Source organism: Crocuta crocuta, unplaced genomic scaffold (genome assembly GCF_008692635.1).
Source record: "Crocuta crocuta isolate KB4526 unplaced genomic scaffold, BGI_CrCroc_1.0 scaffold61, whole genome shotgun sequence".
Taxonomy (NCBI): domain Eukaryota; kingdom Metazoa; phylum Chordata; class Mammalia; order Carnivora; family Hyaenidae; genus Crocuta; species Crocuta crocuta.
This window is the reverse complement of record NW_027528369.1, coordinates 10520075-10541770: the sequence shown is the minus strand read 5'-3', so window position 1 is coordinate 10541770 and position 21696 is coordinate 10520075. Positions and strand designations below refer to the sequence as shown.

The window sequence follows — 21696 nt, the reverse complement described above, 5'->3', positions numbered from 1 at the left end:
CTGGGGAGGCGCTGGAGGTGGGGCTGGCTTCTTCACGGACTTCTCTCTGAGACGGGAGACGAAGGGAGGGTCAGGCCCGGCCCAACGCGGGGAGAGGAGGGGCCCTCTGAGGAACCTCGAGGACAGGGCCGGCGCCGTGCCTGCTGGGACGCACATCCCCGGGCTGCCCCGGGGCGCGGCCCGCTCACGCGTGGGGCCCACGCCGCCGCAGAGAAGAGGCTCCTGAGAGCCTGGCGCCCCTGCCGGAGCGGGGAGATACCCTGCCGTCCTCGGGCAGACGGGGTCAGCGGGGACAAGGTCTGGGCAAAAAGCACATCGCCTGGCATGGCGTCAGGGGCGAGTCACGTTCTGTGTGGACGAGGCTGCCCGTGCAGCCCGCCTCCCGCGAGGCCCCTCCTGTGTGGCCCGGCCGGGGACAGCCTCTCCGGGCCCCGTGCGTCTGGGCCGCGGCGGCCTCACGTTTGTTAAGTCCATCCAGTGGCACAATTCGGACGGCTGCGCTGCCCCTGACGTAAGGTATCCCTCAGCACCATTCGCTTTAACGGAGGGCTACGGAGGACTCGCTCGCGAGAGCGGCGGCGGCGTGGCCGGCGAGGACAGCGAGCGGGGGGGGCCCCTGTGCTCAGACGCGCCCCGGCCGTGCCCCGTCACTGGCCGCCAGGGCGCTGCGACGCGAGGCGCTGTGGGGTCTGCAGTGCTCCCTGTGGGGCTCGCACGCGTGGGGGGGACCGGCGCCCCCTCCGGGAGCAGCAGAAGCGATCGGTGAGCCCGGGGCGGCGGGTGCCGGCGCTCCTGTGCATCCTGNGCGCCACTGTGCACGCGGCCCCCCCAGCCTGGCCCCCTGGCGCCTCTGCCCCCTTCTAGGGCCTCCCCGGGGCTTCTTCACAGTGAGAAGAGAGGAACGAGGGAGAGCGCAGGGAGAGGGGGAGGCGTGCCTGGCCCACGGGGCACTTACCCTGCTTTCCCAGGAGGCGGGACCGGCTCCCCCTTGGTTCTGACGGAAGGCCTGTGTGGGGAAGGCGTTGGGGACGGGGACGGGGACGAGGAAAAGGACCGGGACCTAGGGAGCAAACAGACACGTGAGGGGGCGTCGCGGTGCCCGGGTCCACGTGTGCCCAATGTCAGGGACGCTGCCTACGTTCACAGAAAGTCACTGCAAGTCTCTGTCCGCCTCAGATTTAAAATGGCTTTTGAGTGTTCCTGGTCTTCTCCTAAAACAGCACCAGGAAAAGGAGACACCAGGCTGGGGTCCCTCAAGGAGACACACAGCCCCACCTGCCGGGGGACATCAGGCGAGGGAGCCAGGCACCGAGGTCCAGGGGGAGGCTGTTCCCACCAGAGGACACGCCGGGACAGCGTCAGGTGTCAGCAGCAGGGACAGGGCAGGGGCGCTGGCCAGGCTGCGGACTCCGGCCCAGGACCCAGCACCCCCCGCCCCCCGAGGCTCCCGGGCTTGCCGATCCCTCCCGACTGGGAGACCACGGGGAGCCGTCCACGTCTTCAGCCAAACCGCAGAAGCCACAGCTCCCACACCGTGAGGCCCCCGCGGCTGCCACAGCGCGGGTCTGCAGCCACAGCGCGGGACAGACGCCCGGCCCTCCCGTCCTCACGCCCACGCGGCTGGGGCCACGGGAAGGAAGGCCTAGCGAGGCCGCCAGCCCCGCACCACCGCCCACTACGGAGTGTGTAGGGGAGAGGTCTGCGGGTGGCATGGGCGTGCGGGCAACCTGAGGGGAAGGTCAGGTGGCCAAGAACGTGCAGCTGACTTTGTGGAAACCGCTGAGTCGTCTACGTCGCAGTGAAAAGATTTTGAAGCTGACGAGGGACACCGGTCCCGGGTGTGGGCTCTGCAGAGCTGAGTGACAGGGACGCCTCACTGCAGCGCGGGCCTCCTGCCCGTCCNCCCCCCCAGCTTTTCCAGAATCTCCCAGTTTCTCAGCGGGGCCTCAGGCCCAGAGCTCACCGCCCGTCCGTGCCAACGAAGCCATGCACACATTCTCTTGCCACAGCTGCCCTGGCTGGCAACCTTCCCACCCTCCACCTCTCTTCCAACAGGTAGCTCTCCCTGACCGCCCCGTGAGCGGCAGCTCCCCCTGCACCCCGTGGGTACTGTACCCCTGGCCACGAGGTTGTGAGACCTCGCTGACCCCGCAGACGCTCCCCTTTCTCAGCAGCATCGGGCAGCACAAGATACAACGTCCCCAGAAAGCGGGACCCACACAGCCTACTCCCCTTGCCCTGCACAGGCACCTTGCCCTTGACCCTGATGCTGCTCAAATCATCCCCGTGACGGCCTGCCGGGAGGGGCGCTACTGTGGGACCCGCCGATTTATTCCAAGAGCGTGTGGTGATGCACTGCCAGAGAAGTGTCGTGTGCGCGTGGTCTGTGTGTGTGCACACGCGTGTGGCCTGTGCGGGTGCCGGTCAGCGACTGGGATGATGACATCTCGGGGCGCGGCGGCCTGTCTGTGGGTGCTGGGCAGCCCCCCCCGCCTCCCGCGGTCCCGGACCTCTCCTCTGCGAGCTAAGCCCTGACTGGGGCGAGGGAAGAGAAAAGGGAGCCGGTGGTGCTCCCCTCGCGGCATTAGCTGCAAGCGGACGGAGGCAGAAGGGACTCAGGCGGGCGGCCCCGGCCCCGGGTGTGTGGGGGGCGGCGGGAACAGGCCACTGGCCCTGGTTAGAGGGACCAGAGTGGAAACAGCCCCCGATGGTCCCGTCCGTTACACTGACGAACAAGTTCGCTCCTACACAAGTGACGACGAAGAATTCCCTAAAATTCCGAGCCTGTTTTCAACGGGGAAAGTACACCTGCTGTTTGGTCTTTCTAGGAACGTCCCGCGGAGCCTCCCGTGACGATGGAGNGGCAGGGGCCGCGGGGCCCAGGCGCCCACGCTCGGCCCCCGACGTACCTGGAGCGGCTGCCTGAGAACGAGCTGTGCCGGGAGGAGCGGCTGGAGTAGGAGCTGTAGGACGACGAGCGGGAGCGCGAGCGGGACGANCCCCGGGCTCGCCGGGCCCCGGCTGCTCCCCACCGCCCGTCTGGGGGGTGAGGCTCCAGTGCCGTCTGCCGCCGGCGCTCGAGCACCCCAGCTTTCAGGCGGTCTGCACAGACGCCCCCTGCGCCCCACTGCGTGTCGGCAGGCGGCGCGGGGCGGCCTCCTTACCTGGAGGAATTGGAGGCAGAGGCCGACGAGGCTGATGTTTTCCGACGCCTCCGGGCCAGGCTGGGGGAGACGGACACCCCGAGCTTCTTCTTGGGAGACTTGGACCGACGCCAGGGGTCCTTCCACTCATCCGCTCGCTTCACCTGCGGGCCTGCAGCAGTGGCCTCCTTCTTCGGTGGCTCAGTCTGACGGCTAAAATCACACAGAGGTTAGCGACTCTGGGACCGCTTCCGAGACGGTGCTGTTGGGTAAAGCGTTGGGAGGCGCAACCTTCACGGCCTAAGTGCCTCAGTCAAGAGAAGCCTGACAAACCAGGGCCACCTCCGGGGGCGGCAAACAGTCCCCTGGCAGCAGAGCTCGCTCCGTGAACAGCCTCCCCTTGCGCCGCACGCGTCCTGCCGGGGGACGCCCGCCTTCCTCCCTCAGGGCGCCTCACCACACGCGCTTACTTTCCTCGGGGCGTTAACTGCTTACCGAACTCCTACGTTCCCCACCACGCCACACACTCTGGGGAGGACAGGGACAGAGGTGGCCTCGTCAGCACGCTCCCTCCAGGGCTGGCGCGCAGCGGGTGTACAGCTAATACTTAACTTAAGGGTAACAAAGCACTTTGTGTTTTCACACACATTAGAAATGTGGTAAATATTCAAACTCAAGCCTTAAATAGTTCCTTTATTGAGTTCCGTTTAAAGAGACTGATTTAATTCACCCATGGAATTTCCTGATCAAAGCGAGAGAGAGAGAGAGAAGGGGGGGTGGTGAGGAGAGAGAGCAAGCAGTGGCCCAGAGAGGGGTGCTCCTATGTGACAGCCATTAACACAAGCGTCAGGACTGAGGGCTGGGGGCCAGTGTGAGGGTCCCGGCCGGGCCCGACAAGCCCAAGTCCCCGTGGGGCTGCATCCGTGGTGACCACAGGTGGGCAGAAGAACCGCCTGGAAGTGAATCAAGGCTAAAGCGTGAAAGCCACGCGGTCTGGTGGCCGGCAGACCTCGGACGGAAGAACCCAGGAGCGCTCCTTAACGGCGTGGGAGGTGGCTGGGCGGCTGAGTCCTCCCCGGAGAGCCCCAGCACACCGGGAGCTCGGAGCAGAGAGAAAGCGGGCGCAGGGGCCTCGCCAGCCCCTGGGAGGAGGCCCGGCACCGGCCAGGGCGCCCTGTGCCCACGGCTACGGCCCACAAACCAAAACATCCTCACTTCAGAAGGAGCCGAAGTGTGGGATCCCAGACAACTAGCAGCAGCTGTCTGCTGGCCCCAGGATACACTTCTTCATTCAAGTAGCACAGAGTTCATGGAAAAGTTCTCAGAAACACAGAAAATAAAAACAAGGAAATAAATACAAATCCTGTCCTCTCATTTTCCAGAGACGGCCAGTATTTATTTACCCTCCGCAGCGCCCCCCTTGCTGTCGGCCACGACGAACGCCCGCGTGGGCACGCACACCCCTCACAGCGCAACCACGGCAGGTTCTCCGTGGCGCCTGCCGGTGCAGACGAGCTCTTCCTGGGCCGTGTGACAATCCACGCCACGCATCACACCACCTCAGCGTTTCTACACCGTTAGCTGTTTCTAACTTAAACCCACAAACACCATTAAGACGGCCCCTCATATATTTATGCACAACTTGCTTCCTCTAATTAGGGGCAGGTTCCTAAGAAGTGGAAACGGTGGGTCAAAGGAAATAAATGTTTTACCAGATCCTGGTAAGTTGTTTTGTCCCCAAAGCAAAACCGACCTGCGCACACTCAGCAGCACGAGGCGCCCATCTGGCCTCGTCCTCGACCGTTCTGGGTCCCCGTGTCCCCAGGGAAACGCGAGATAAACCTCTAGCCGTGACAACCGCACACGTGGAAAGGGCTCCTGCAGCCTCCGGCGGCAGCGGGGAGGGAGGGCTGTCTCCCGCGCCTCCTGGCCGCCCTGAGCTTTGGCGGTCAGCCGCCCTCTTGGCTGCTTTTCTGCTAAGTTCTTTAGGTGGGAAGGAGCCCTTCCTGTCTGGCCTCTGTCCCGGCTCCTGGCTCTCACTCAGGTTTGGTGGAGGCGTCAAGCCGGCCCCTCCTCCTTTGGGCCCGCGGGTCCTGCTCCCCTCGGAGCTGTGCTTGCTGGTGGTTTTCTTCTCAGAGATCCAGGGCTCCTTTCTCTCTTTCTGGTTTTACTTATTTATTTTTACTTTTTTTTTTTAGTTTTTTTTTAAATTTATTTCTGAGAGACAGAGATACAGCATGAGCAGGGGAGGGTCAGAGAGAGAGACACACACAGAATCTGAAGCAGGCTCGACTCTGAGCTGTCAGCACAGAGCCCGACGCGGGGCTCAAACCCACGAACCGTGAGATCATGACCTGAGCCGAAGTCGGACGCTCAACCGACTGAGCCACCCAGGCGCCCCTCGCTTTCTGGTTTTAGACTCCATTCTCTCTATGCCCAGAGGCGCAGTTTCTGTCTGTGGCGTGTTGGGCAGAGCAGAGGCGGAGGGCGCTGTGCTGCGGGGCCTTCTCTGCTGTGCACGGAGTCCCACAACCCAGCTACCCCTCCCCCCAGGATCGTCCCCGTGGGAAGGTCCCCAGGGCAGAATCCCACCCTTCCGAGTCCCCCGCGTGCGCGGTGCGTCCTGCCCCGGCGCCGGCAGATGCTGCCCCCACCCCGGCCTTCCGGCCGGCCCAGAACAAGCTGATGGCATCTTACCATTTCCCCATGTCTTCCCTCGTGGGGGCCAGCAAAGGTCCCGCCTTTTTAGGGCAGAGTTTCGGCTGCTGTGGATTCTCCACCACCAGCATCTGAGCATCTCGGCCTCCACCTGGCTTTGCCGTGGCCAACTTCCTGTCACATCGCATCATGATATATAAAAACTGTCGCTTGCTGACTCCCGCGGGGCCACTAGCGAGTCCAAGGTCTGCTACTTGCAAAGAGCCCACAGCAGAAGCGATGACCAGCAGTTAAAGCTGCCCTACGGACACACGGAACTGAAGCCTAAAGTCCCTGTTCTGTCGGCCCCGAACCCCAGAGCTGCTGCCACATAAACCCGCAAGCACGTCCTCCCAGAAGGGCGATCCCAGAAGGAAGGGAAACCTGTGTGTCACTCCCAGCCTGACCCTGCCGTCCCGGCTGCCGTCACCTTTCCACGTCCTGTCTTAATCTCATTCTAGAAATGCAACAGGAATCAGAATACTTTGGTCGCCGGGTTTCCACGAGTCACCGGAGTGGCCCCTCTACCAGGGGCGTCAAAGCAGCTGGAAAAGGGACCGAGCGGTGAGGCAGCTGTGGCCGCAGCAAGGGCCCCTGCCGCAGAGCGGAGAAAGGGCGGAACGGACCCTGTCCCCACCACAGCACTGAGGCTCCCTCGGAGTCCGTGTCGCTCGCCAGGGACACCCTTCCGCTCGGGGAACGACAGTACGGGCTTCCCAAGGCGTTGCCCCTTCCCCGGTGCCGGAATGGGGGGCCTGCCTTCTGATGGGCTGGCACCATGCCTGGCAGTGACCCCGTGAAACCAGGGGTCCCCAAAGCATGGCAAATGGGGGTCTCAGTTGTAACCAATTAGTACAGAGACAACCATTTTTACTTTTGATTTTATTTCTACAGCAACTCGCTAAGACAGATGACCAGGCTTACTTTACGGACACAATGTAATGTTTCCTTTTTAAACGTATTTAACCTTAAAAAGTGAAAATACCAGAAAACGTAAGCAGCGCAGGTGGGACCCAGACGCAGACAGCCGTGCGGGTGGCACGAGCGTGGACCGGCCTGGGGGGCACGCCGGGCGGGGCTGCAGAGCTGGGGACCCAGACCAGGCAGGAGCCGGTTCAGACTTGGACACAAGACCGAAACCATCAGTTTTAATGGCAAGTGATCTTGGGAAAACGACTGACCGAACACCCTGCAAGGAGCTCGCAGAAGCCCCACCGGGAAACGCGGCTGGGGCGCTGGGGAGGGTGGGAGGCCAGGCCCCTGAGCGTGAAGCCCCTTTCAGAGAGTGCCACCACGCCACCTGGAGGAGGGCCGAGGCCTGGGGAACCCGGCGGCCAGTGACAAAGTGACAAACGACTGCGCTGAGACGGAAGGCAGCAGTGTGACCACAGCCCCGCCCCTGTGTGCAGGGGAGGAAAACCCAGCTGAACAGGTCAGCAGGTGACGGAGGCCAAGTCTGGAACATGCCTGGAATTTGCATAAACCCTTCCACAGGGAGAGGGGGAAACAAGGCTCCTGTCCCTCGGAGGAAGTGGCCTCCCCAGTCCGGCTACAACACAAGCTTATCTCCCTGGGAGGTAGCAGCCTTTGTTCAAGGCCTCGAGGAGAGACTTCAAGGGGCAAAGGTCAGCAGTGCCGGACTGCGAACGCCAACGTCAGAACACAACAGAACAGAGGGGCCCAGGTCAACTCCCGACACGCCTCCCGCCTCCCATGGGCCCCAGAGGTGTGAGGTGGTGGTGACGTCAAGAGGCGACCGCGCGGTGTCTGGAAACTCCGAGCTGAGCCACTGCCAGGCGTGAGCTCAAAGATGAAACAAGGTGAAAAGCAGAAGGTGTTCTTCTGAAATCAAAGGGCCGAGCCCCTAATGCGGATCCAGGAAAAGGGAGCTGCAAGTGACCTAACTTGTTCACACGCCTGTCTGGGAGGACCCCGGCCCGGGAAGGGGCTTCCTCCTGCCAGAACGCCCGCCTCCTCCCCAAGTCGGGCTTCCCTCTGGCTATAGCCCTCCTGCAGCCCCCCCAGCTCGGTGCCCGCGTAGGACCTGACGGCTGCTGCAGCATGGGCCTGATGCACAAGGCACGCAGACCCCCAGAGTCCCAGCAAGTCCAGGGGCCGCCCGGTCTTCCAGGGGAGGTCGACGGAAGGGCTTTCCCCGGCAGCGGGCACGCGGGGACGTCACGTTCACCCTCCACCCCTGAAAACATACTTGAACCTCATCAGGGACAAGTAAACCTGAGGGAGATGCAAGCCCCCGCGCACCCTGACCCGAACCTCTGGGGGAGCAGAGGACAGAGCCGCACCGAGTCAGGGGCCAGGCAAGCGGCCCTCACACATGTCCTGATGCTGCCAGGGCTCCTCTCGAGTGGCGTCCCCGAGGGGGCTCCCCGGCACCTCCTCTGAGTCCTGGCCACGCCTGCGTCCATCCGGACCCCCCCACTCCGCCACACCAGACGTCCATGTGCCCGAGTGCCCGACACGCTGCCATCACCGCCTCCTCGTCTCTGCCGCCAGGTGGGCAAGTCCTGGGTAATCCAGGGGACAGGGGTTCAAGGAGCTGAATAACAGGGTGCACTTTTCCTCAAAAATGTCCCCAGATACAAGCACTCTCTCAGAGCCAGGCAGCTCAGCCGTGCCCAGGACAGATGACGAGGGACCAGAGCTGTGACATTCGGGTTATGCGCCTTGCCCGGAGAGAAGACGGGGGATGGTTCCAGAGCCTAAGTGCTGGGGAGCCAGCTCCAGGCAGCCTCGAACGCCGGGCTGGGCACGCGGCATAAAGTGTCACACAGCTGGGGCGGGGGGGGGGCACCTGCCACCACATGCCTCAGGACGCTGCCCGGGTGTTGTCGGGCACACACAGGGCCACGACTTGTAATGCCCACATTCAGGAGCCCGACAGAGTGCGCCGGAGCCCGTGGAAGGTGGTGAGGCACCGCGGCGGCCGAGGCCGGACGGCAGGAGCCGGGCACGCGGCCACTGGCAGGGTGGGAGGGAGCGAGGGGAGAGGGAGGGGGCGTCACCAAGAGCAGAAGGAAGCCCACCGTGTGGTCTTGGCAAGGGAGGAGGCAGCGCCGAGCCGGTCCGGACGGGNCCGGGCTCGGCGAGGGGCGCCCCCGACCGGACGCCGACGGGCCGCACACACGCCTCCTGCAGCCCGAGATGCCAAGCACCCTCCGAGGAGACTGCAGGCTTCAGAGGGCGTGGAGACGTGGGCGGGCGCCACGCTCCCTACGAGGATGCGGGACGTCTCCCGGGAAACGAGGGGCTCGCCATGTCGCCCCCGTGTCACCACGCCTCCACCCTGCGCGGCTTCTGAGATACCAGGTGGTGTGGGCAATCCCTCCAGGAGATGCCAATCGCTGTCTTCCGCTGGGGCGGACGCCTCTGTGGCGCCAAAGCCCGTCCTTGGGCCCCGCCCAGCNCTAGAAATAGCCCAGACGCAGGAGCGGGCAAGGACCCCAAAGCCACAATCACAGGCCAAGCTAAATGGAGAGAGAGACGCACGTCACACGTGACGCTGCATCCAGCCCAGAGGCCTCATGACAAGCTCGCGAGAAGCCCCAACGGCTCACCAAGCAGTGGCTCAGAGCGGAGCAGCTCAGGACGCGGCGGGGGGCCTTGGGCAGGGGGCTGGCGNTGCCAGTCGTCGCCCAGGGCTCTCCCCGCTGGGCCTTGGGTCTGCGCGCCGTCTGGGGCCTGGGGGCCTGGGTCGTAAGAACTCTGGGTGGCCGCACACAAGGTGGAAGAGCCCCCACGACACTGAGTTCATCGCCTGCTCCTCCTCACGTCCACCTGGCTCTGCGAGGAACACCGGGTGCAGCCTCGACTGCGGTGCACGGCCCCTCGGTGCACAGACAAAAGCCCACCTGACTCTCTGAACGCGACCCCGCCTGTCTCCCGTGTCAGGCATTGGCGAGAAAACCCTTGCCGCCCAGCTGCAGATGTAAAATCCCGTCTCCTGAGAAAGGGAGATCACACAGGCACTCACCCCGGGGACACCCGGCCTCCTGGGGACACGGTCACGCCCGGTCGGAAACTCTGCTCTGATGAAACCCAAGCCCTTCAGGCTGGTAGCAGGGCTGGCTGGGCTCCAGCCAGAGCGACCCAAGCCGGGGTTCAAGACCCCCCAGCACCGGTGAGACAGGCTGAATCCAAACCAGTCCCTGGGTGCCCCGGTCTCTGCCATCACAGACGTGCTGTCGGGGGGTCCGCAGGAGCATAAGGGGCAGTCCAGGGAAGAAAGGAGGGGATGTGAGCCTAACAGCAGGAAGCCAGCCAGGCAGAAGCAGGCGGAGCGCGCGCCTGCCTGCTCTGGTGAGGGGGCCGCACCTCCTTTCAGGACGGACCAGAGTCGAGCCTCCTGGAGCCGCCCTGCTGGCTCAGTCGCGCTCCCGCCGACCCCGGCCTCCCCCGAAGATCGTAGCTGTGAGAATGCAGGCTGTGCGTGGAGGCTGTTCTCACAGGGGTGAGGTGTGTGCGGGCCAAGCCGCTAGAGCAGATCTACCGGACTCCCATGTACCCTCCCCTGGAGGGGGTCGGGCAGCACTGGGGGGCGTGTGTCCCACGCATCAATGAGAAGCACAGACAGACACAGCCACGTGCAGCTCTCCTCCAACAGCACTCTGAAAGCATATTTGTGTATACAGACGTCCCCACGCCGGGCTCAAAGCACACTCTCATGTGTACAGGCGTCCCTGTGCTGGAAATACACACCTCTGACTTGGAGGGCTGCCTGGCTTCGTAGAGGCAAGCAGGATGTGTTGGTAGGCGTGCAGGGCAGGGATTTGCAGTGAGAGTAAACGTGGGGAGACACGCTCATAAGCCACCAAGCAACAAGAATGGACTTCATGACATGATCTGGGAGCCCCAGTCACAGGGCAGAGGTGACACCCTACACACCATCTGCCCATCTGTCTGGTGTTTCTCCGAGACGAGACGTGTGTGTGCACGGAAACAGCCACTTTACGAATCTGGAAAGCAGACGGAACTGGTTCTGTCTGTAGAACTCGGCCTGCAATTTCATCCACCCTACAACANTGGCAGCGCTCACGGAGGGGCTTCAACGGACCAGGAGCAGGAAGATCAAAACCAAGCTTTGCACTTGGAGTGAAGCGATGGATTTCACGGTAACGTACAGAGCGATTTCTGCAACATAAAGATTCATCAGAGTGGGGTCTCCTGGAGAATGAACTGTTCCCACATCTAGGCTGTGTGAGTCACTCTGATGTGCTGTCAAAACATTCTGCCCGATGTTAGGAAAGTATGAAAAAACATAGCAAGTTTACTGCGGGCAACTCGTCGCCGCGGGGAGGGTGCGGGCGGTCGGAACCGGTGCTCTCACCAATGTCCTGCTGAGGCCAGAAGCGACCTTGAAAGCGAAGACCACAGTTCTGATGCCGGAAACACAGCTGTGCCGGCACAGAGGGCCAGGCCTAGAAGGAGAGCTCAGCTTCACCCGCCAAAGGACTGTCACTAGCCAATGAACTCGGTACAAAGGACACAAACTCAACATACAAAAATCTGTTGCATTTTTATACAATAACAACCTGAAAAACAACAACAAAGAAAACAATCCCGTCTACAACTGCATCAAAAATAAAATACTTAGGAAAAAACACAGCCAGGAAGGTGAAAGCCCTGCGCACTGACAATGATAAGAGACTGATGAAAGAAACTGAAGGCTCCACAATTAAAGGAAACGCATTCCACGTTCACGGACTGGAAGAACCGATGTAGGAGAAATGTCCACGCTACCTGAAGCCATGTACATACAGACTGAATGAAATCCCTATCAAAATCCCAAGCGCATTTTCCACTGGAAATAGAGAAAACAACTGTGTGGAACCGCAAAAGACCCCTAACCGCCAAGGCATTCTTGAACAGGAACAAAGCTGGGTCAAGAACCACGCTTCCTGATTTCAAACTGTATCACAAAGCTTAACTTGCCAGAGCTGCATGGTGCTGGTATAGAGACACATCAGGGCCCCAGGCTGGCTCGGTCGGTGGAGCGTGCAATTGGGGTCGTGAGTTCAACCCCCACGATGGGCGCAGAGACTATTTAAAGCAAACAAGCAAACAGAAACCAGACACACATCAATGGAACAGAATGGAGAGCCCAGAAATAAACCCATGCGTATACAGTCAATTATAACAAAGGAGGTAAGAACACACAAAGGAGAAAAGGCAGCCTCTTCAATCAACGGCGTTGGACAAATCAGCCAGCCACGTACAGTAGAGAGAAGCTGGACACAAAATAACTCCAAATGGAAGAAAGACTCGAAATCATAAAGCTCCTGGAAGGAAACACGAGAATAAAGCTCCTTGACACGGGGTCTCACTCACATCACCGACACAAGATCAAAAACAGTGGGACCATACCAGCTAAAAAGCTTCCACAAAGCAAAATAAATCACCAACAAAGTGAAAGAACAGCCTACGAGAACAAGAAACAGTATTTGCAAGCCACTTATCTGATGGATTAATATCCAAAATATGTCAGGAATTTACACAACTCAATAGCAAGACCCAAACAATCCAATTTAAAAATGGGCAATTCCTGACTAGACATTTTCCAAACGATGACATCCAGCCGGCCGGCAGGGACATGACCGTGCTCGGTGCCACTCACCATCAGGGACATGCAGACCCAGCACGGAGGTGTCACGTCCCACCTCTTAGAAGGAGTCATCAAAAGCACAGCTGGTAACAAGTGTCAGCGAGGGTGGGGAGAGGGACCCGCGTGTGCTGCTGGTGGGGACGCAAACCGGCGGGGCCGCTGTGGAGCACAGCACGGAGGCCCCTCGAAAACCTGGAAATACAACTACCACGTGCTCCGCAGCCACTGCTGGGTAAACGTCCACACGGAACGCAAGCACGTCCGCACTCCCCTGTTCACCGCAGCTTCCTTCTCGATAGGAAGGCGTGGAAGGCGGCTGAGCGCCCGCTGGCGGGTGATGTCAGCCATACGACAGACGAGAGACAGGGACGTCCCGCCATTTGTGAGAACATGGATGGACCCTGAGGAGTTATGCTCAGTGAAGTCGGACACAGACAGACTCTTGTCCTTACTGTGCATTCCTACTCACGTGTAGAATCTACAAGAACCAAACACCTAGAGACAGAGAGGAGAAGGCTGTTCGCCACACGCTGCGGGGGGCGGAAATGGCAAGACGTTGGTCCGATGTGCAGATTTCCAGTCCTGAGGCGAGGCGGTGTCGGGGCCTGAGGCGGAGCGCCGGGCCCACAGCTCACACTGTCACGTCCCTGACAGGTGCCGAGAGGGCTGCTCCTCGAGGCTCGCCCCGCACGCGGGGGACGCACGTATGTGAGGTAATGCTGGCGTTAACCAGCTTCATCAAGGCAGTAATTCTGCAACACGTGCACGGACCCAGTCATCACGCTGTGTACTCAAGCATATACAATGTCACGTGTCAACTACAGCCCAATAAAGCTGGAAGAAATATAAAATAAGAGGCTTCCACTAAAAAAATAAAAGAAATTAAGAAACGATGGACGTCGTCAAGAGTGCGAATCCTCCAACCGCAGAACGGGGAGCACGTGCAGGTCAGACGTCGCACAGGGGCCTGCGCCTAGAACATGCACGGAACTCAGTGCTAGGGCCGACCTCTAAATAATGGGCAAAGGATCTGAAGAGACATTTCTCCAAAGAACATATACCAAGAAGCAGTGAAAAGAGGCTCGACATCATCCGTCATCAGGAAGCCGGAGAGCAAAGCGTCTCACAGCCAGTGGGTGTGGCTACGCTAAGACAGACGGACACCAGCAGGTAATGTGGAGGGAAGTGGATCCCTCACACACCTCTGATGGGAATGTACCACGATGCGGCTACTTTGGAAGATTCTAGAAACTCCTCAAAAGGCTAAACATAGCTGCCACACGACCCAGCAGTTCCACTCCTGGCTCTATGCCCGAGGGAAATGAACACCGTTTCTGCACAAACACCTGTACGCAAATGCCCGTACTTGTGACAAAGAGACGACCTAACCGTCCGCCGACAGGACAGGGAACGACGCCCTGTCTGTGCCTCAGCCAACGCAGGCACGCTGGGTGCGCCGCAGAGACCTCGCTGGGCAGGCGCGGCCTGCTCTCCATCCAGGACGGGCGCAGCCCTGGAGACCACGAGGATGGGTGGCTGCCGGGAGGCGTCTGGGGGTCATGAGGACTGACTGCTAATGGGCGCGAATATGGATTTCTTTCTGAGGCACAAAAGTGCTTTAAAGTTGTGATGGGGCCGCCACTCTGAAACTGCCGCAAGCCACAGACCGTCCGCTGCGAACAGCTGTGCTACAGGGCACGTGCGTTCCGTCCCGTTAGGCTGGGGACAGACACACACACTGCCTCCGCTTCTGGGATCTTCTCACCANGATGGGGCCGCCACTCTGAAACTGCCGCAAGCCACAGACCGTCCGCTGCGAACAGCTGTGCTACAGGGCACGTGCGTTCCGTCCCGTCCCGTTAGGCTGGGGACAGACACACACGCTGCCTCCGCTTCTGGGATCTTCTCACCGGGACGTGTCCTGCTCTGGGCCTCAAACACGCACACGCATGCCCTGAACGAGAAGGGTGCGTCCTCCCTGGCCGCCAGGCCGCCACACCCGCAGCCCCCGTGGACCAGCCCCCCAGGGAGGCTCGGGTCCCGCACTCCAGCCGTGATGGCGACCTCCCCCCTCTGCCAACGCGGGGGGACTGGGAATCGGGAGCCTTCCTCCCGCAGGGCAGCGACGAGGTGCACGGGGCCTGTTCTGGACGGGCTGGCACCCCCTCACCCCCAAACACCGGCACTTCTCCCTCGAGGGTGTGGAGCAGGTGGGACCAGGGCGGGGCGCGGCCTACCTGGGTGGCTGCGGGGAGCGGGGCTTCGGCTTCTCCTTCTCCTTCTCGCGCTCCTTCTCCCGGTCGCGGTCTCTGTGCTGTCGGTCCTTCTCGTCGCGCTTGGCTCGCTCTCTCTCCCACTCCTCCTTCCTCCGCTGCCGCTCCTTGTCCCGCTCGCGCTCGCGCTCGCGCTCGCGCTCCCGCTGCCGGCGCTCCCGCTCTCGGTCCCGCTCACGCTCCCGCTCACGCTCCCGCTGCCGGNACACACCGGGTCCGGGTTCAGCACCGGCCCGCCTCCCCCCGCCCGCGCCTCCTCTGGGGGTGGACACGACCCAGCCAGGCCGGCTGGCCCGAGCAGCGCGGGGCACGGCCCCCGCTTGCCTAAGCACGAGCCTCAAGCCCCTTCCCGAACGACCACTCCGCTCTCCTCCACCCGTCTGCTCTGATATTCAAAGGCAAATGCGACAAAGCCCAAATCACAGCACGAACAGGGGCTTCAGGCTTCAAGCGGCCTGTGATGTAATGAAGTGTGCCCCTGCCCTTCCGCTGGCCCGCGGCCTTGGGCGCAGTGGGGGACAGAAGGGGTGGAAAGGGGCTCCAACAAGTCGCTCCTTCCTTCAAGGAGACCCTGCTCGGCAGGCCGCGCCCGTACCCTGCAGCCCAGCCCCACCAAGGCACCTGCTCTACGGGAAGACGGGCACGGGACCGCCAGCCAGGGTCCCCGGTCTCCGCCAGCTCTCCCCGCCACGGGTTCCCGGGGCAGTCACTTCCCTTGGGCCTTGAAAACTCACCACTCTGTCCCAAAGTCATGGGACAAAAACTACTCAACTGCCTCTCCCTGACCCCCTCCCTCCTCTTCCTCGAGGCAGCTATCCCCACCAGTCTGAGAACAGCAGGGACTCAAGGGCTGACGCACGCCTGTTCAGAGAAGCACGGGCACAGAGCAGCCTGACACAGTTGGGGGGGGTCCCTAAAGCGGGTAAGGATGGCATGGTTTCAGCGGCACCGCTGGAAAACCTGAAGGAGTAACACGCTCGGGAGGGCAGAGCACAATCCCGTGCAGGCCAGTGTCAACAATCCAGTCGGCAAACCTACCGTTTACACAAACCAGCGAGGGCAGAGAACCACGGAAGGGAGTCTGTTCAAACCACCACCAATTAAATCTGTGGATCCGAACTGCTTCTCCACAAACAGCCGGGGCTGCACACTGCTACACTGCGCCAGCACTGCTACACCCACAAAGTCCCACAGGTGAAAAGGGGGTAATCTTAAGAAAGGGGCCAGCGCAGGGAGACTCACCCGGTAATTGTGGTACGGCTCCGTCTCTGTGTACTGCACCCGGAAGTTCTCGTACTGCCCACCACGCCAGAAACGCTCGATTTCATAGTCGTAGTACGGATCTGCGTAAGGCTCCAGGCTGAAAAATGAGCAAGTAAAAGGCAAACTGTATCACTTAGGAATATTAAGGCAAAATAACTACATAAAATGTTAGCAAACAGAATCTTGACACCACATTAAGAAATAAAATACACTATGACTCAGTGGGATTTATTCCAGGAATTCAAGGATGAGTCAGGAGGAGGAAATTCGTGACTACACCACACACATAATGACAGACCTGAGAAGAAAGCCACACAGGATCGCACCTACGATGACAAACACGGCAAGGAACTGGAGACGACACTTCCCTAACGAGACTAAACTCACACACACGTCAGAACGAAAGCCAGCCTCTCGCTCCACGGGGGCAGAGGGGCATTTCTGTAAGACCGGGCAAAGGCGAGGCGCCGTGGCCCCCGTGACCACCCACCAGCGGGACGGAGGCGCGACTGCCGCCATCAGACGAAACGAAAGAAGCCGCGGGAGGACGGGCGCGGAGGAAGAGAACGCGCCCCGCCCACTAGAGGGCGCCAGCCCCAGGCCCGGCAAAGCCGATCGGCAGCCAGAGGGCCAGGGAGGCGCGAGACCGACGCTACCACGCACACCGGCAACCGCGCCGGACGCGGAGCCGAGAAGCCCTCTTTTACAGCAGCGGGAAGGGGAAACACCGACGAACAGAGTGTGTCGAACCAGAAATGAGCAGAACCCACGTGAGAAGAGCTGTGACACAATCCCGAGAGCACAGAGCGTGTGACACACGGGACACTGGTCCCGGTCTCCAGCCAGGACTGGACACTGCCCCAAGGTCAGCTCCCTCCATTAATTCACCATCGTAGGGCAGGGGCGCCTGGGGGCTCAGTCGGTGAGAGTCCGACTTCGGCTCAGGTCATGATCTCATGGTTCGTGGGTTCGAGCCCCGCGTCGGGCTCTGTGCTGACAGCTCAGAGCCTGGAGCTGCTTCCAATTCTGTGTCTCCCTCTCTCTCTGACCCTTCCCCCACTCATGCTCTGTCTCTCTCTCTCTCTCTCTCAGAAATAAATGGAAAAAAAAATCACATTAAAATTTTTTTTTAAAAATTCACAAACATAGGGGGCAATCCCAGTGAAAACACCGGTGAGCGTCTGTGTGGGGTGTTGGGGCCGGACAACTGGCCCCCAACGCAAGGGAGGCACAGGTGCGCCCGAGCAGCCACGACAGGCACAGCCTCTGCGGCCACATGGCCCTGCAGCTTTCCTCACAAAGAAACAAATGGTCCAGGGGCGCCTGGGTGGCTCAGTCAGTTGAGCGTCCGACTTCGGCTCAGGTCATGATCTCACAGTGTGTGAGTTCAAGCCCCGCGTCGGGGTCTGTGCTGACACCCCAGAGCCTGGAGCCTGCTTCGGATTCTGTGTCTCCCTCTCTCTCTGCCCCTCCCCTGCTCATGCTGTCCCTCTCTCTCTCAGAAATAAATTAAAAAATATTAAAAAAAAAAGAAAGAAACAGTCCAGAGACAGACCCTGCATGCACGATACAGGACACAGGGACTCTGAGGGGCCAGGCAGGCTTGTAACCCACGGGAAAGTGATAGCCGCTGACCGCCGGAGGAAGGTAAGGAGATTCCACCTCATCCACTGACCCAGGGGCCCTGCCCTGGAGGGTGCCCTGGACCCTGACATAAGCCCAGCAACAGATGGGCATTCTTTCAGTGATTTCCTGGCTCCGGACCAGCTCTCTCTTCCCTTCGGGTGAGCTGGCGGGGGAAACCAAGGTGCCCACAACCCGAAGAGGCTGCCAGGCCGAGCGTCTGGCGGTCCGAGGGCCTCCAGCAGGCTGCCTCCTGGGAGGTGTGTGCCCTGCCTCGGCCAGGCCCCCCGCAGACTGAGTCACTCGGGGCCGGCTCTGCTGAAGGACACGGTCAGGCCTCTTCCTAAGTGCCCAAGCCCCACAGAGCTCAGGTCTTGTTCAAGACAACAGTCAGCAGCTGCGGAGGCCCTGCCTGCAGCTGGACAAGAGTTTGCCCCCGGGGCGCCAGCACCATTCACAGCCACCAAGGCCCTGGGAAAGACCCCTTCCCAAAGGGTGTGCGGGTGGCGCTCGCTCAATGGAGGGCTGTGCCGACAACTCACTCTTGGAGAGCTGGACCAGCGGCGTGAGTGGCCTCTCCCCCGCGGGATGGCTCGTAGCCGCGGGGCCCTGGTCTGCGGGGAACGCGAGCGGGCAGTACACGGCAGCAGCGCCCGCGCGGAGGAGGGAGCCGCGGTGGGCGCTGCCCCAGGACCCTGGCTCCTTCTCCCACTTCGCAGGTGACAACTTGGGGTCCCCACCCAGTCTCCCCGCTCCCATACTCTTGCGGGCTCAGGGCACGTTCTCACGCACACTGTATGCCAGCCGCCTGTGCAGAGGACATCAAATCTTTGTTTTTTTTTTAGAAGGAGGTTCCACGGGGCGCCTGGGTGGCTTAGTCGGTTGAGCGTCCGACTTTCGCTTGGGTCATGATCTCGCGGTTCGTGGGTTTGAGCCCCGTGTCGGGCTCTGTGCTGACTGCCAGCTCAGAGCCTGGAGCCTATTTCAGTCTGTGACTCCCTCTCTCTCTGACCCTCCCCTGCTCATGCTGTCTCTCTCTCTCTCTCCTAGAAATAAATAAAACATTAAAAAAAATAAATAAATAAAAATAAAATGAAATTCCACACCTACTTGTGGGGCTTGAACTCATGGTCCCGAGATTAGGGGTCACACGCACACTAAGCCAGCTGGGCACCCCAAGGTGACCTTTGTTTCTTTTTTTTTGTGTCCGTGTATTTGTTTTTGAGGGGAGGGGCAGAGAGAGGGGGAGACACAGAGCCAGAAGCCGACTCCAGGCTCTGAGCTGTCAGCACAGAGCCCGACGCAGGGCTTGCACTCGGGAATGACGGGATCATGACTTGGGCCGAAGTCAGATGCTTGACCAACTGTGCTGCCCAGGCGACCCCCAGGGTGACACTGCCTAGTCACGGGTGTGCACGAGGGCCCAAAGGTGGCAGGGATCTGAAGAGCATTATCCTTACCAAGTGGTCCTGCTACACGGCAAACCCCAAACAATATGGTTTAGCGGAGACATCAGCTTTCCTGCGCTGCCTACTCTCGGGGTGCTTCCTCACCACCTCCCGAATGCGCACCCTTCCCCACTGGCTCCACAGCAGAGCCCCCAGCTCCACCACACCAGAACCTGACCAGACTAAGGGCACTGGGTGCCACGACCCTTGAGGTCAGGCGGGGAGCCCAGACCCCCAGAACGGAAGTCCACGGCTCTCAAACCGCAGTGGGTGGGCATCAGAATCATCCAGAAGGCCTGTTAGCAGCCAGCTGGGCTCCACCCTCCCTGGACACTCTGACAAGCCCCTGGTGGGGTGCTGCTGAGGGTCCAGGGGCTCAGCCCCCGCCTTTCCCCACCCTCCCTCCCCTGGCACATGCGGGCCTTGACCGCGGGCCGGCCGCATCACCAGGTGGAGCGCACCCGGCCACAGGACTTGTTGCGCTGCACGGTCCCAGGCAGAGAGGACCGGTGAGGCCGGCGGTTCTGAGCCCTACATCGACGGCCCCCGAACCGCTCTGCTTGGTACGTGAGCCGCCCCTCTCTCTCCGCCAGGCACACCCCGTTCCCCCAGCTGCCCCGTACAAGGCTGGCCCACAACAGATGCCGTGGAGCTGGCCAGGCCGTGGTGAAGGCTCCCTCTGTCCTGGCCTCTGCCCATGGTGCCCGCGGGACCTCTGCACCCCAGCCTCCACCAGAGCCGCCGGCACAGCCGGCCAGCAACCCCTCCTCAGGGGCCCAGCCCCTCCTCCAGCTCCTAGGTTTGAACCATTCCAGCTCCCTCCCCGCCCCCTTCCTATCGGTGCCCTTCTTTGTTTCCCCAATCTTCACATTAAACTCTCTCCATTAAGATGGCCAGGGGGGGTCTCCTCTGCTTTTCTCACCTTCTGCCTTCTCACCTCCGGGGTGGGGCGGTGGTGTCACAGAAGCCCACAGTTAATTCTAAGGTGCTGACATTGAAAAACCAAACACAAGTGCAAACTCTGGGCTTCAGAGGCCAAAGGCCCTGCAGCACGGACCCTCTGCGGACAGAGCGCGGGATCCGCGGCCAGCACCCACTGGCACCACACACAGGGACGCCCAGTGCACAGCCACCTGGATGGCCGAGGGCCTGCTCTGCGGCACCAGACTCGCCAGACTACTCCCCTGCGCGCACACGTCCCAGGTCCCCGCTCCAGCCATGGCCGGGAGGCGGAGTGTCGAGGTTCCAAGCCGCTTTGTTCAGTGCTCAGAGTACGCACACTCAGCAGCCTCTGGGCTCGTCACCCTGGCTCCTGGGACCCTCTGCCTGCCCTGGAGCCCCGCGGGACAGGGTCCTCACCTGTACTTTCCACGAGAAAAGCGTGAGGGCCCAGGACCCGAGGGGAGCCGCGGGAGTTGGCACACCGTCCTGACTCCCACCCCGCGCTCCTGTCCAGGGTCCAACCGGCCTCCACGCCCGGGGTTAGAAAACACGGGAGTCCGAACCACAGCTGTGAATCTCTCCCCTTCAAATTCTGTGGTCCCGGGACACCAGCGTGAGCACAGAGCCTCCCCCTCCTTCTCTGCAAGCAGAGGGCCAGGGGCGGGGTGCATGACACAGCAGCAGCCGGTGCAGACGTGGCAGGATCGACACACAAGCCCTGTCCCCGAACCCCCTCCTCTGCGTCCCTGCGGTCACCGCCACCTGGGCCACAAACCCGTGAGCGTGTTCTTCTGAGCAAGTGGGGTGTCGGAGCGCTGCTATGACAATCCATGGTGACCCAAGCCCATGCTGCAGCGGCCACTCAGGAGAGCCGCCTGCCCCTCCGAGGGGAGCAGGACAAAGCCGGCCGTCCCGGGAGGAGGCGCGGGGGAGAGGAGAGCCCCAAAACCTTGCAGCCGTGGGCATGTCCTCTACCAGGCCAGTGACAAGCCGTCTCAGAAAAGAAACGACAGAGAGCCTTCATAGTGAAAANCGAGCCGATTTTCTGGACTCTGGTGACAATTTCACGGGTTTTGCTGGCCGCTGGGGGACCCGGGGAGGGTGGGAAGAGGCTAGGGCTCTAGAAGCGCAGGGCTCAGAGGAAGCCACCAGAGGTGAGCCCTCTGCAGGCACCTGGGCTGGCGGGGCCGGGCCCCTCCTTCACGGCGCAGAAAACCCAGGGAGTCCGTGCAGGGTGCCGGACACGATCTCGGGGAGGCTGTTCCCGGCTGGGGACGGGGACGGGCAGGCACGGCCCCCTGAGGCCCAGGCTCGCACAGCTGGGGCCGCTCTGCTCTCCCGCAGGAGGGAAGGAGAAGGTTCCTTACACTGGGTCTCGGACATCCCTCGTGATTCGGTAATTCCAGTCTCGGAAAACTTCGTTTTCCTTGTCAAACTCCCGTTCGTCTTCGCCGATGGTCACCGTAAACCTTTTCTCTTCAAAATCAGGCTCCTGTTCTTTTCGAATGGTTGCTTTTTTTAAAACCTACCATTATAAGAAAGAAGAAGTCAGCCCCAGTGAGCATCAGGAGAGGCACGGGGAAGCCCGTCCCGAGCAGACCCCAGCGCCCAGGCCAGGGCGGCAGCGGCGGCGGAGTGGCTTGGGGTCTGGGTCACACCGGCTCTGCGCCGGCAGTCAGGACAGGCCC

The 21696-nt window shown here is 61.2% G+C and overlaps 1 protein-coding gene across 1 annotated transcript in view; it reads right to left on the bottom strand.

The window, feature by feature from the left end:
- Positions 1 to 21696, bottom strand: part of ZC3H18 (zinc finger CCCH-type containing 18) — a 48917-nt gene that overhangs the window by 4177 nt on the left and 23044 nt on the right. The window contains 8 exon segments of the mRNA XM_077754186.1: positions 1 to 46; positions 956 to 1060; positions 2910 to 3024; positions 3154 to 3356; positions 14697 to 14969; positions 15505 to 15530; positions 15975 to 16092; positions 21376 to 21533. Of these exon segments, the coding sequence (XP_077610312.1) occupies positions 1 to 46; positions 956 to 1060; positions 2910 to 3024; positions 3154 to 3356; positions 14697 to 14969; positions 15505 to 15530; positions 15975 to 16092; positions 21376 to 21533 (1044 nt within the window).